General features: G+C 35.6%; 1 protein-coding gene across 9 annotated transcripts in view; it reads left to right on the forward strand.

The window, feature by feature from the left end:
* EMSY (EMSY transcriptional repressor, BRCA2 interacting) overlaps positions 1-15,906 on the forward strand; it is a 183,956-nt gene that overhangs the window by 96,496 nt on the left and 71,554 nt on the right. For 7 of the 9 annotated variants that reach the window (XM_074216919.1, XM_074216921.1, XM_074216920.1 and 4 more), the window contains 4 exons: positions 1,802-1,977; positions 3,662-3,814; positions 5,324-5,583; positions 11,373-11,649. In XM_074216919.1, coding sequence (XP_074073020.1) covers positions 1,802-1,977; positions 3,662-3,814; positions 5,324-5,583; positions 11,373-11,649 — 866 coding nt within the window. The remainder of the gene's footprint in view (positions 1-1,801; positions 1,978-3,661; positions 3,815-5,323; positions 5,584-11,372; positions 11,650-15,906) is intronic. The other 2 variants (XM_074216922.1, XM_074216924.1) reach the window with 1 other exon arrangement.

The raw sequence follows: 15,906 nt of genomic DNA on the forward strand, positions 1-15,906 counted from the left end.
CTCATGCTTTAAAAGGTAAGTGAAGAAGAACCTTCTTAACATGAAAGTATATAGATGACAGTCTAATAAAAATTTATAGCTAAGTAGTAACAAATTTAGATTTTTCAGACACCAGGAAATAAAAGTGGAATAATTTATATGAAAGACCCTTAATTTTTTTTTCCTTTAGAAATACTCTATTGCTTATTCTTACCCCTCTTTGCTTCTCTTATTCTCCTTTTAAATCTCTTGCTTCAAACAGAGATTAGACTTCATAGGTATAACTTGTAACTTGAAAATTCATTTCTTCATTTTTTGGTAGATGGAACTAACCTTAAAAATGTTCCAGCACACTTTACCACAGTGTGAATATTGAACTTCTTTCAAAAAGCACTTTTCTAAACCCAGTTTTAATTTAAATAAAGCCCCTTCTCATGTTTCATGGTAATTCATTCTATTCTGAATAAGTGGATACCAGTAAGCTAACAATGCTAAATTAATGTTACTAAGTTGAAAGCTAAGTTATGTGAATATTTAAAAAATATATCATTCCTATTTATTATTGTATGTAGCAATTCATTTTACTCAAATGTTGTATACTTTTAAACTATCAGTAGTGGAAAGGAGCTGTTTAAAGGAAGCATTTATAAAACTTCAGTGCTTGTACATTTTTTTGTCAAGTCATTGAAAATACAATGTGTGTGTATGTGTGTGTGTACATATATATATATATATATATGTACACACATACACATACATGTAGACTTGGATTTTGTTTCAGCTATATCTATTTGAAACAAGATCCAGAAAGACTTGTATGTGAAATGAAAAGATTCTTTAACCCAATAGTCATTGATTGAGGGTGGGCCCTAAACTTTTAGATTAGCCAGTAGTCAAAATTATTTGCCAGAAAGATAGTGTATAACTATTTGTGGTTTCTCTTATTTCAAGGGCTGTTAGGTTTATCTAGAGTCAGCTTTGAACCTGAAAAGGATAATATATATATTCATACATACAGAAGTCATTCCCTGTCCCTCTGTACCCTGCTCTCTCAGTTACTGCCTTAGGGCATGGGTCTTAACCTTATTTGTATCATAGAACCTTTTAGCAACATAGTGACACCTATTTATCACTTAAAAGAATCATATTTTTTTTTTAGAAATTTCTTTCAGATATGTTGCAGATATAACCTTTTGAGGTTTTATTCACAATAGTTATTAGAGAAAGTAAAGGTGTAATTTTTTTATCCATGTTTATAGATACCTTTCCCCATCCCTCCCTCACATCTGAAATCCATCTATAGACATCAAATTAAGAATCTCCTGCCTTAGCCTTTGCTATAAAAGCTCACTTTGATAAAACTTAGTGGAAGTTTAGTTTTTTATCAACGTCAATAAACATCTGATAAATCTGATTTTAAAGTTGATTTTTTCATTTTATTGGTAAATTAAACCATATTAGGAAATTTTAAGAAATCCTAAAAAACAATTTTCATTAGTGAAATCAAATATAAAACAAAAAAGATCATTGGAATCAATTTGAAGGTTCAATATTTAAAAAATGAAATAAATATTAAAAATTTCATAATTTGCATTCTGGACATTTTGAGGTTTAGTATATAAGATGAAATTCGTTATTTCACACAAGTAAAGTATGAAATAACCTGAAACCCTAATTATGGTCATTGGTTTTGCTATTTCTTTCTTAGAACAACTCTGCTATGCCAGAACTGTCTTACCTCAAAAGTCATATTTGGTGGGAAAATGTATAGTTTTTTTTAGCAATGGAGAACACTTGCAGTGGCCTCTTCTTTTTTATTTAGTATGTCTGGACCCAATAGCTCTTCAGAATGGTCTATTGAAGGTCGTCGACTAGTACCACTGATGCCCCGGCTAGTTCCCCAAACTGCCTTCACTGTTACAGCTAATGCTGTTGCCAATGCAGCTATCCAGCACAATGCATCTCTTCCAGTGCCTGCTGAAACAGGAAGCAAAGAAGGTGAGAGGAATAACATATCTCCCAGGGGAGGTGGTTTTAATTATTTTCCTTTTCATTTTATGAAAATCCAATCTGGAAAAGTATTTTCCTTCAAAAGTTTAAAAGTTACAAGATGTAATGATGGACCATAGTGATTTAGGAAAATATGTTCAAATTGGAATCTTACATAGTTTGAAACTTCCCCCAAATAAAAGGTAGGAGAGGTAAATCACCTGTTGCTAAACAAATAGCAGAAACCTTTCTTGGCAATGTGATTTTAATCAATACCTACCTGTAAGAAGATTTTTTTGATTTCTTGATTGAATGCAAGGGGAATGTAAAAAAAAACAAACCAAAAAACAATGTGACAACAAAGGCATTTTGGTCACTTGACAAAAGGTGCTAGTCTGCTAGTTTTGCAAAATGAAGCTCAGTCTGTCTTCTGAAATCAATAGTTTGCTTCTGTGTTGTCTTACTTCTGACCACCAAACCTGATCAAAAGGCCTTTTTAGTTGTGATTTACTAATAATAAACAATCCTTATATAGATATATTCCTTAGATGACCAATATGATGCTCATATTTAGACATGTATAATGATTTTCTTGTGAGACTGACCTCAGAAATAAATGTAGTTGCCAGATTTCTTGAGGCAGCTATCTTTCCCTGCCTAATAGTAGAGCTGAGGAAAAAGAACTGGGTGTTTGTTTGTTTTTTTCTATTCATTCCAGGGTTTGGTTTAGTGACCAAATATAGACATTTTTCAGGGAGTGACATTTCCCAAAAATTGAATTAGACTTCCTTCAATTTCTTCCACTTTTTTTTTTTGTTTTGTTTTGTTTTTGTGGTAGGGATGTTCCCTTTTGATAGCATGTCTGCCCTTTTGCACCCACTTCTTTGGCTAGCCAGCTCTGGGATTTATTGTTGCTGCCTCCATTTATTCTCTTCATTCTCTTCTCAGATGATAAGGGAGTTGAAGGTGGAAACCTATTAAGTCTGAGTTCTGAGAGTTTCCTGATCATCTTACTTTGGTACCAGGGAACTGGGCACTTCTGAAAGAACTTGGCCCAAGCTCTCCATTGGTTGTCAGATAAGAATTTGCCATTGCCTTCTAGTTGATGGTTGGACATTTCAAAGCTTTGTCCATTGTTCCCTCAGTGGCAGGCCACTAATGCTACTAAAAGGAATGCAGTTAAAAAAAAGGTAATGTAATAATAATGATAACAATAACAACTCACATCTATGTGATGATGCCCTAAGGCTTATGACACATTCCTCACAACTTTGTGAGGGAGGGAGTGTAAAAATTATCCTCTCCATTTTACAGATGAGGAGTTTGAGACCCAGAGAATTGAAGTGACCCACAGAGGGTCACATTTAGCAAGTGGCAGAGCAAGGATCTGAATGCAGTTCTCTTCTGAAGTCCAGTGGTCTTTACATTATACCACTCTACCTGGACTTCGAAGCCATGAGTGTGCTGCTGCATTCTACTTTCCCCTGCCTTTCCTCCTGGTGTGGTGGATGGCTGAGACTTCTCAGGCCAGAGAACATCCGCAGAAGGGCAGGGCATAACCGTCTAGCTTTTGGTACCGATTACTGATGATAACTCTTTTCATTGATTTCTAGCTTAGTTATGTTAAATGGTTGAAATGGAGACTGTCTAGATGCTGTGAAAATTTATAAGATTTGCTTTCTTGTTTGTTTAGTAGTGGTTTGCTATTCCTATACGAGTACCACATCAACCCCAACCTCTACCCCAGTTCCAAGTGGCAGCGTTGCAACGGTAAAGTCACCAAGACCTGCCAGTCCTGCCTCCAATGTAGTTGTTTTGCCAAGTGGAAGTACTGTCTATGTCAAAAGTAAGTGACACTGTGTTGTCAAGGCTATCTTACAGGGGTACTGCATGGGTTTGGATTGACTCTCCTGGATCAAATTATTGGCTTACTGTCCAATGTTTAGTAGGGTTAATGTTTATGGGGTATGACCAGGTGTGATACTTATCCATCAGTTCTGATGCTAGAAAAGTCACTTTCTTTCCTCTATTTTTCTCTGTGGGAACTTAGATATGAGCAGGGCCTTCCCACAAGTACTTGCAATGGTAAAGAATTGCTACACAAATGACAAAGAATTTCTTTATGTGACTTGCTTACTATTTCCTATACTTGATGTAAATTATAATATTTGTTAAACTATATTAAATTCTGTAAATTCTTAAAGTGCAATTTCTGATCAGTTCATGATTATTATATTTCCAGTTGCCTATAGAATTTTTCATCTCTTACTATCACTTTGTAAGGTAGCTTAAGTAACTGTTGAAGATAATGGTTATTTCTTGTTCCTTGTTTAAAACAGTACCAAGACACTAATGAATACCACTCTTTGGCAACCTTTAAGGGACTGAGATCACAATCTAGATGGTCCTGATTTTAGTTTTAGTCTTATGGAAATGAGAAGACTGAGGGGAGATCTAAAGGATTTTTGTCTTGAGCTAATTAGCAAATATTTTTTGTCTTCTTTGCATTACAGCAATGCCGTAAGGGGTAGGTTTAATAGTTATTTTGATATTTAAAAAGTTTTTGCAAAAACAAGTGGATTATAGCGAATAAAGAGACCAAGAATTGAGTTTTCATTTTTTTGTGTGCTATTAGCAATTTTTTTTTGCTTTCTGATTGTTGAATCCATTTCAGACAACCTTTGTTTGAACATTTTTTTTGAGTCACCAATAGTATATTCATAGTCTTATAGAGAAGAAACAATCCAGCCACAGAGAGTTGGAAGCATTTGCTTTATCCTTGAGTCTCTTGTTGCATTTTATTTGCAGCTTCTCACATTCTAGTGATATCTGTCCTAACCTCATTTTGCCTTCTAGAATGCAGTTGTTTTGGAGACAGAAATGTGTCTTGTTTGGTATTTATATCTCTATAGGTATAGCACAAGGACTTGTACAAAATTGGTGATTAAAAAAAGATTATTGACTTAATTAAGTTTAGATCATTCAGAGTTAACTCTCTGCTTTCAGGAGGCATGGTTATTGTTAGTCATATAGAGGAAGTATATTGTAATGGCTAGAGCTCTGGGCTTGAGGCCAGAGTAGCTTGAGTTTGAGTCCTGCTTCAGGCATGTACTGGCTGTGTAACCCTGGGGAAGTTACTTTTGGCCTCAGAGCCAAAGGCCAATTTCTTAAGACTGAATTGAAGAACAGTTGCTGATCTAGATTGGGAGAAAGAATTTCCTCACTTTGGAGATTTCCTCCACCAATAAATTCGCAGGTCTAGACAAAAAATGTCATTGGGAAATCATGTGAAGTGTTTTCTAATTAACAGGCAACTTCATCATAGTATTAATGCCATAATTTGATCCCTTTTCAGGTGTTAGCTGTTCAGATGAAGATGAAAAACCCAGGAAAAGAAGACGAACAAATTCGTCTAGCTCATCCCCTGTTGTTTTAAAGGAAGTTCCCAAGGCTGTCGTTCCTGTCTCAAAGACTATCACTGTGCCTGTGAGTGGCAGCCCGAAGATGAGCAATATTATGCAGAGCATCGCCAACTCCTTACCTCCCCACATGTCTCCTGTGAAAATAACCTTCACGAAACCCTCCACTCAGACAACCAACACAACAACACAGAAGGTATGTATGTGTTTGGAAGGGTGGTGAGCACTGTCACAGCCCCATTCCTCATTCTTTTCTAGACATGTAGTAGAAGTTGATTTTTTTAAAAAGATTTTATTTATTTTGAGTTTCATAATTTTTCCCCCATTCTTGCTTCCCTCCCCCTACCCCCCACAGAAGGCATTCTGTTAGTCTTTCCATTGGTTCCATGTTATACACTGATCTCAGTTGAATATGATGACAGAAATCATATCCTTAAGGAAGAAAAAGTATGAGATAGTAAAATTACATAATATAACAGTTTTTTTTCCTAATTTGAAGGTAATAGTCTTTGATCTTTGTTCAAAATCCATAATTCTTTCTCTGGATACAGATGGTATTCTCCATTGCAAATAGCCCCAAATTGTCCCTGGTTGTTGCACTGATGGAATGAGCAGGTCCATCAAGGTTCATCATCACCCCCATATTGCTGTTAGGGTGTACAATGTTTTTCTGGTTCTGCTCATCTCACTCAGCATCAGTTCGTGCAAATACTTATAGGCTTCCCTGAATTCCCATCCCTCCTGGTTTCTAATAGAACAATAGTGTTCCATCGCATACATATACCACAGTTTGTTAAGCCATTCTCCAATTGAAGGACATTCACTTAATTTCCAATTTTTTGCCACCACAAACAGGGCTGCTATAAATATTTTTGTACAAATGATGTCCTTTTTCATCATCTCTTCAGGGTATAGACCCAGTAGTGGTATTGCTGGATCAAAGGGTATGCACATTTTGTTGCCCTTTGGACATAATCCCAAATTGGGTGGAAGTTGATTTTAACTTGAAACATGAAATATGTCTACTTTCTCCATCTCGTGATTTTAGACATTGGCTTTGTTTGAGAAAATCTCAGTATTTGTTTTCTTAAAATTATTGGAATATGTTGTACTAAAGTTCACACATTTGAAAGTGGAGACTTTTCCTTGCTTTTCTTTTGGTAATATCCCCATTACCTCCTCTTCGTGACCTCTTTACCTGCTCAAATGATTCCTCATTCCCTTTGAATCCAATTCACATGCCATTTTCTCCACGAAACCTTCCATGATTTCTTCCCTTTTGGTAATGAGCTACCTTTGGCATCCCATAACAGTTTGACCTTTTCCAATGTACTATCATGTATTATATTCTTTCTTATTTATTTGTCATGTCATATTCCTCCCCTCAGTTTGCAAGTTTCAAAAAGGCAGGGCTGGTGTACAGATACTTTGTATCTTCTCCAGTGCCTGGAGGGGGACCTGGAGGCTGCAGGCACTTAATGTCTGGAGAGAGCAAATGATAGCAGCAATCCTGATCACAGTTGAATATCTTGAGTTCTATGCTCTCCATGATCCTCCCCTTGCCTCCCTTAGAGGCTCAGAGGATTGAGGAGAGCCTGCCTTTTCCCAACCCCTTATTTTATATGCAAGGAAATGGAGACTTAAGAGAGAAGCCTCCTCCCCCTCCCCCCCCCCCACAAAAAAAAGAGAGAGAAGCCAAACATTTTTATCTAGATTTGGATTTGGTGTTAGGAGGACCTGTCTTCTCATCCGCTCTAAGACCCTAGGCCAGGCCTCATTTTCCTTTCCTATAAAAATGGGGATAATAATATATTACTACATCACAGGGTTGTCATGAGGGTCAAATGGAAAACATGTAAAGAGCTTAGCAAACTCTAAAGCTTCATATACAAGCTAGCTATTTAGTTACTCTTATCTTGCCCATGGTGACCTGTTAAATGGCAGAGCAAGCATTTGAACCTGGCTCCAAGTACAATGTTATTCCTAAGGGGTAGGCACCAGCTAGGTGATGCATTGCATTAGAACACTGGCCCCGAGTTCAAATTTGACCTTAGACACTTATTAGTTGTGTAACTTTGGGCAAATCATTTTACCCTGATTGCCTGGTATCCAGGACCATCTTCAGTCATCCTGATTCATATCTGGTCACTGGATTCAGATAGCTCTGGAGGAGAAAGTGAGACTGGTGATTTAGTATAGTACCCCCTCACTCACCTCCCTGATTCTTTGAGAATGAAAGGCAAACATCATCATCATATGGGGGGGGGCACTTTCATGATTAGAAGTCTCTACCTCCTATGCTGAGGTAGGTCATTCATCATCTACTCTTTATAGTCTAATGAGTCACATGATTTTTTTTTAGCAACTCATTGTTAGGAATGATGTTTTTCTAGAAAGTGAATTTTCTCATGACTGAAGATAATCTCTTCAAGTTCTAGAAGTTTATAATTTCTACAACTATTAAAAAGCATTTTTAGATGGAAGTTTAAAAAAGTAAATTTCACTTTTTTGCGTGTCATTAATCATTAGGACACATTCATTTAATTATTTATAGTCTTAGTATCTTAACCTCGTGAACACTTGTTAACTATCTACTGTGTTCAGGGTCCTATGTTCATTCTTTGGGTATATAAAATTGAAAAATGATCCTTTTCTTTCAGTAACCATCTAAATGTTTCATATTTATTTGTCATGTTATATTCCTTGCCTCAGTTTCAAAAAGGCAGGGACAGTGTGTAGTAACTTTGTATCTTCTCCAGTGCCTTGGTATAGGACTTGGATGGAAGGTAACCATCAAAATGGGGTTATGCTATATAAAATTTAGTGTGGGATAGGATAGTATAATAAAGTGTGATTAAAAAATGGGATGGAAAACTTTTACAGATTTCATAAAGGAGGTGGGTTTTATCAGAGCCATACTTAATAGGAAAAATGAAGATTTAAACAATAGAAATCTGAAAAGGATGGGGCAAATGGAATTGGGAGAGGGCAGAATGAGATCTGGGAGTAGCTAGCAGTTCAGGTTGACTATATTGCATAATATGAAAGGGAGGAGGGAGGGGTAGAGTGAAATAAGGTAGGATAGGAAAGTTAAAGCCAGATTGTTGTGGGCCTAGATGCAGGCTAAAGAATTTGTAGTTTGTTTCCTAGGCAATATTAAATTCCTGAACGATTTTGAGCATGGATGGTCATATTTGAACAGGTTCTTTTAGAGAATTATTTTGGTAGCAGCATGAAAAATGTTTTAAGAGAGATAGGGAAATCAGTTAGGAGACTGTAAAGAAACAGTCTAAGTAGGGGTAAGAGTTTGTTCTTGGGTTGAAAACTATTAATGGAGATCAGGGGACTAATGTGGTAGTGCTTGTGAATTTCAGGCAATCAGCAGGCCTTCTTAGAAAATGCAGCTCAGGTGCTGGTCAGATAGCTTGAAACAGCAATTTGTATTCTCAAGGAGCTTAAATTTTGCTGAAATGTGATAGAATCAGTAAGTTTGATTGTATTTTGAGGGAGAGGAAGGAATCAAAGATGACTGAGATTTTAAATCTCTTCAGTGGTAGATAGAGAAAAAGAACCAAGAACCTTGGGAGAAATTTCTTACCTAGGGGACAAGAGGAAAGAAAGGAACAGGCAGCAACAGAAAGGAGGAGCAACAATAGAGAGCAATATTACAGAATCCACCACAGTCATCTCTTTATAGAAAGCAGAGTGTTTAGGGGAGGCTTAAGGAAAAATTTTAGAACAGTTGTAGAGGGGTGTGTGGGTGTGTCAAGGAAGACTAGAAAGATTACTCCATAGTAATGAGAGAACAGTTGAGGTTACCATGAATTTATGCTGGATCCAGTTAGCATGTTTTCTTTTATTATTTCTTTTTAACCTAAACAGTCAGTGACTCAAGAATAAAAGGAGAGAAGACGGTAGTGTTGACAGAGGATGAGAATCGATAGGATGTATATGGCTAAAGCTTCCCATACCTTGTGTAACCTTCATCCTATGTAGATCAAGAGGGTAGGCGATGTTGCATTGTCACATTGTTGAATTGGTTGACTAGATAGTCAGGATTTTGAAGGGAGAGAAGTGAAACCAGTAGAGGGTTAATGGGTTAAGAGAATAGGGTAGGAGCAAGGGGCTGATGATTTATGATGAGATAGTAGAGTGATCCAAAAAAGGAATTTTAGATTTTAGAATCTCGGAGATGGAATATTTAGTAATGAAATCTAAAGGTGTATCTGCCTTTTTGGATGTTTGAATGAGGAAGTCTTGGGGATAAACGCATAAACCAGGAGGGTTAGTACACTGTGAAGAAGGGAAGCTTTCTAAAATTTCTATGTAATGTAATAACCTGGAAAAAAATGAGGACCATAAAACAGACTCAGTGAAAAAGGTTTTCAAACAGAAACTGAGGGAGTTCTTATCGGTGATGATGTAGGAGGAATGCTTGAGCTGGTATGGGTTAAGACTGCATGATCTATAAGTATCCTTTCAATTCTCAGATTCTGTACTTTTGTATATTAAAAATAGAAAAAAATAGAGAAATTTTCAAGTGACTACACTTTTCAAGAATTATTTTAGTGAAAAGTGCTTTGTAAATCTTTAAAGGCTGGAGAAATAATACATTCATCTAGAGACAGTATGGTATAATGTAATGGTGAACACTGGACTTATCTAGCCAGAAGGCAAGATTCCAGGCCTAATTAGCTTCTTTCTTATCATTGTGGCCTCATGATCTCATGATGTGTATCTGAGTGCATGTGTCCGTGTGTAAAAAGAAGATTTCAGATCTTTGTTTTTTGACTATCAATTTATTAGTTGTGTGAAGGATGGGTTAAAGAAGGAAGAGACTAGATTCAGGGTGACTAGGGCTTTATTACAGTAATCTAGGTGAGAAATGATGAGGATCAGCATACTATGAGAGAGGCTGTGTGAATGGAGAGAATGGTATAGATGTGAGAGTTATCATAGGAAAAACAATTGACAAGGCTTGACAACGGATTGAATATACTGGTTGAATAAGTAGGGAAAGGCAAGAATGTTACAAAGGTTGCAAGCCATCAACAGAAATGAGGTAGTTTAGAGGTATAGATTTTGAGGAAATATATTGAGTTTTATTTTGGACATGAGTTTGAAATGGTTGTGGACATCCAATTGGAGATTGCTAGTTGGCAATTGGTAACTTGGGACTGGAGTTCAGAAGACGAGTTAAGGCTGGATATATAAATTTATGAATCATTTTCATGAAGATGGTACCTAAGGGAACTAAGATCATTTAGAGAAAGACAAAGAGAACCCAGTCCCTCCCCCCCCCACCCCCCACAGAAGGCAGTCTGATAGTCTTTACATTGTTTCCATACATAGATCAAAATTGAATGTGTTGAGAGAGAGAAATCTTATCCTTAAGGAAAAAATAAAATATAAGAGATAGCAAAATTACATGATCCTTTTTTTTTTTTAATTAAAGGGTTTATTCTTTGGTCTTTGTTTAAACTCCACTGTTCTTTCTTTGGATACAGATATATCCAACAGATACCCTAAAATTGTCCCTGATTGTTGCACTGATGAAATGAGCAAGTCCATTAACGTTGATCAATCATTTCACTTCCAAATCCTGCCCTTTTCTATTTTCCTGACTATTTCTCACTTGTTTTTTCCTGACCAATATAAATTATTACATGTGTGCACATTCATTAAATTCAAACACAGTGAAATATAGAATTAGGCCTTTTTATAGGTTTGACTTCAAAAGCCAAAAGAAATTTGCCTCTATCTTTTAATTTTACTCTGATTCTCTCCCATTTTATAGAAATTTTATAGAAAAGGAATTTAACATTCTTGCTTTTCGATCAAGGTATCATTGGCCTAGCATTATGGTCACAACAAAATAAAATTCCATCCTTTTGTAATGGACTTTTAAATTGTATTTGCTAATTCATATTATGGTGCAATTTGAATATGTGTGTGTCAAAAAACTAATTTTTTTTTCTTCTTTAGGTGATCATTGTAACCACATCACCAAGCTCAACCTTTGTACCCAACATACTTTCGAAATCTCATAATTATGCTGCAGTCACTAAACTCGTTCCCACTTCAGTCATTACCTCTACAACTCAGAAGCAGCCTGTGGTCATAACTGCTTCCCAGTCCTCATTGGTCAGTAGCAGCAGCAGTGGCAGCAGTAGTTCCACTCCATCCCCTGTTCCTAATACTATTGCCGTAACAGTTGTGGTGTCCTCAACACCATCTGTGGTTATGTCAACAGTAGCACAAGGTGAGAGGAGACTGAAAATTCATTCATACTGTTGGAGTGTGATGATATGGGGGAAAGACTTTTTGGAATTTGGGATATGTTTTCCACATGGGGGAATGAACTAATTAATTTTTGAGAATCTTTCTGCTTGTAAATCCTGACTTTTTAATCTTCAATTTTCTTATTTATTTCTGTGTTTTATCTGATTGGGTGGTTTGGGAGTTTGCCTGAATTGGGTTATTGAAATACTTGATATGGGGAAAGGTGAGACATGCCAAGAAGTGTCATTTAAATTTGGTAACAGGAAAGAAAATGAAAATCTCAGCTTCACTTGTAACTAAAATAACTTCAAATCAGGATTTAATCTTACACAGAATTCACAAGAGGATCAACTACTCACTTTTAACATGGGCCACCTGGAGGGACATGGAAATTGTCTGTTTACCCAAAGTTTTCTACTCATCTCCCTTTCCATAAAAGATTTTATATCTTTACAGAGGAAATTGAAGCTATCCAATGCTCTGCATTTAAAAACTCTACATTTACCCCCTTTATATTCTTCTTTGCTCTGGTTGCTAAGAAAAGGGTGATGCTTCTTTCCATTCAAGATCATTTTCACTCATTTCCCTTGACTCCCTATTTCTATCTGTGACTTTTGTTTTAATTAGTAAGGATTTTTTTTCTTCCTCCCAACTTCCCTATCCCTACATTGTAAAACAAAAACTCGTTTGCCAATCCAGGGGAAAAAAAAGATCCTGTATTAAGCCATGTCCAAATCTATCTCATTCTGCTTCTTGAGTCCATCAACCTCCTTGTCAAGAGGTAGATAACATATCATTTGTCCTTTTGAATTGGGGTTGATCATTGCATTGATCACAGCTAAATCTTTCATAGGTGTTTATTTGTATTGTTCTTTATAATGTTGTTTCCTATAAAATCATTTTTTAAAAGACAATAATATTCTATTACTTTACATTGCATTATAAATGGTCCATTTATAGACCATCATTTGTTCAGATGATGAGTATCCCATTTGTTTCTATTTCTTCACCATCAAAAGAGTTGCTCCAGATATTTTTATATGTCCGTATTTTTTTTTCTTCTTTTTGAAAGTATAGATTTATTCATTTTTGGGTTAAGAGGTATACATAGTTTAGTAACTTTTTGAAGCATAGTTCTAATTTGTTTTCCAGAATGGCTGAATAATTACAGTTCTTCTAGCAGTGTAGTTAATTAATGTGTATGTTTTCTCAGTCCAAAATTTAGTATCTATCTTTTTTCAACAACTTTTTTTTTTTTTTTTTTTTAGGTTTTTACATGGCCAATGGGGCTAAGTGGCTTGCTTGCCCAAGGCCACAGCTAGGTAATTATTAAGTGTCAGGGGCCATATGTGAACTCAGGTACTCCTGATTCCAGGGCTGGTGCTCTATCCATTATGACACCTAGCTGCCCCCTTTTCCAACAATTTTGCCAATCTGATGAGTGTGAAGTAGAACCTCAGAGTTGTTTTGTTTGTATTTCTCAAATTATTAGTGATTTGGAGAATTTTTTTAATAATGTTATTGATAGTTCCCTAATATCTCAAGGATAAAAGATAAAATCCTCAACTTGGCATTGAAAAATTCTTCACTGTTCAGGTCTAGCCTTCCTTTCCAGACTCATTTGACCTTAATGCTCTTCATAAGTTTTACATTACAACTAAATTGACCTTCTAATAGTTTCTAGACCCATGCCTTTCTTTTTGTTTCCTCAGTAGGCTGACCTCTATGCCTACCTTCCTCTCTGGTAATGAGAAGCCTTCAATGACTATTTAACTTTCTTGTTATCTTCTGTTGGAAGACTTTCCTGATTCTCCCTTTTTTTTTTTTTTTTTTTTTTTTTTTTTTTTTTAACGTTTTGCAAGGCAAATGGGGTTAAGTGGCTTGCCCAAGGCCACATAGCTAGGTAATTATTAAGTGTCTGAGGCTGGGTTTGAACTCAGGTACTCCTGACTCCAGGGCTGGTGCTCTATCCACTGTGCCACCTAGCTGCCCCTTCCAATTGTTAATGCTGTCTCTGTCCTCAAAATTATCACGTTTTTAATTATTTTTGCCTAAATTTTATCCCTTCAGTAGAATGTAAGAATCTTCAGGACAGATAATGTTTAGATTTTGTCTTTTTTTCTTCAGTGATTTGAACATAGCTTTATAGGTTTATAGAATTCAATAAGAACATTTATTTGGAAGAGTATTAGATTTAATGAAACTTTATCCTTGTATGTTATGGTGTGAAAATCGTGGGCAGAGACTTGTAAGTCTTTTGTAAATTTGGAGATTTTGTTGACTTACAATTCTGCATGTATTAAGTTTAACAACTTTCATTCAATCAGTTAACTTAGAGTAGGTGTTTATTTATCTAAACTGTTCTGTTCTTTACCCTGATTCATCTTCTAGTCCACACTAATATGGATAATACTTATTTAAGCTCAGAAAATAAAAATATACAATTTATTAGATGTTATTCTCCCTCTCTATTACTCATGTTCTGGTTTCTTTTCCTACACTTCATAGATTTGCTCCCTTAGCTTACCAGTTCAACAATATATTGTTCTATCTTGAGTCTTTTTTCCCCCTTTCCCTCTATGCAGTCTATTCTCAATTCCTATAAAGAACTCACTCATCATTTCTACTTTTCAGAATCCTTCCTGGCTTAATTCAGATATTACCCACTCTGTAAATGATTTCCTGATTCCTCCAGCTGAATGTGGGCTTTTCTTTTTTCAGATTTTCTTGAACCTTTTGTGGGAATCTCTACTCTGCCTCCATCCTCCTATAATCTTTCCTCTCTAGAAGAATAGTAACTCCTTTATTTAAATTGTGTCCCTAGAATCTAACACTTAGTAGAAACTTAATGTTTGTTAAATTTCAAAACAAGTGATATGAGTCGTCTAAAAAATATAGACTTAAGTATTCATCTGGTCCAGCTCCTCCTCTTACAGATAAAGGAATTGTAGTGCAGAGAAGTTATATCATTTGTCTGTGGAAGACTTTGTAAACAGGTTAACATTTGAGTTGAACTTGAAGGGATGGATAGGAATTCAGTAGACAGAGAAAAAGAATATGTTTGATCTATTTTTGATTATGCTACTAATTAGAAAAGTACAACTATTTTAAGAATGGTTTCATTAACACTCAGTGACTAGCTGAAGAATGTTAGAAAGGAAACTGGTAATAACATAATGCTTTCTTCATTTGCAATCTTTGTGGCAGTTCTTTTGAGGGCATCTGTCATTAAATGCCTCAACTCAAATAGTGTTGGAAGTAGCATTAAGGAAGACCTTAATTATTTTTTTGAGACACTTCTAGCCTAGTCCTTTCTGTGCCCTGAACTAATAAAGGGAAAAATAAATAACCTTGCTAATTTAACCCATAATTAATGGACTAAAAAAAAGACACTCTTCTACATAAGTGATTTTAAGGAAAGAACATCAGTTAAATATTGTAATAATGTTTCCTGTTGGAGCATATTTCAGGTTTAATTTTTCAGAATTGATTGTGAAGGGGAAAGAAACTAATTGATTCCTCATCTGCCCATCTCCAGTATTATTCATAATGTGAACCATCATCTGTTAGGACATTTTTCCTTTCTCTAATTCTCATCACAATTTGTTAAACTATGTCCATCCAGAAAATAAAGGAAACACTATATCTCTTCTTCCAAGAATGATGTATTCTTTTGACTCTAGCAGGAGATTTTTCTAAGGGATTTAAGGGATTCACAGTAGAGAAATGCTTACTCTAAGCCTTTATTTTTCATTTGTATTTTGCCAAGAAACAGGTATTGCTTCAAATCTCCCCAGGGACTCCTGGGATTTCCCAAATCATGTGTCTTCCTCTTTTGATTCTTACTCTAAATGCCCCTGTATCTCAACGATCCTTTCTTTTATTTTTCCCTTTTTTAAAAAAAGTTTTTATTTTTTCCAACTATATGCAAAGATAGTTTTCAAAAATCATTTTTTGGTAAGATTTTGAGTTTCACATTTTTCTCCCTCCTTTCCTTTCCCTCTTTCCCCTCCTCTCCTGATAGAGAGGAATCTAATATAGGTTATACTTGTATAACTTTGTTAAACATATTTTCACACTAATCATGTTGTGAAAAAAGAAGCAGAGTAAAAAACAAGAAAAATCCCATGAAGCATAAAACAGATTTTAAAAATGGAAAATAGTAAGAATCAGTCTGCATTCAGACACCATAGTTCCATCTCTGGATGTGGATGGTATTTCCCATTTACAAGTCCTT

Source organism: Macrotis lagotis, chromosome 1 (genome assembly GCF_037893015.1).
Source record: "Macrotis lagotis isolate mMagLag1 chromosome 1, bilby.v1.9.chrom.fasta, whole genome shotgun sequence".
NCBI lineage: Eukaryota > Metazoa > Chordata > Mammalia > Peramelemorphia > Peramelidae > Macrotis > Macrotis lagotis.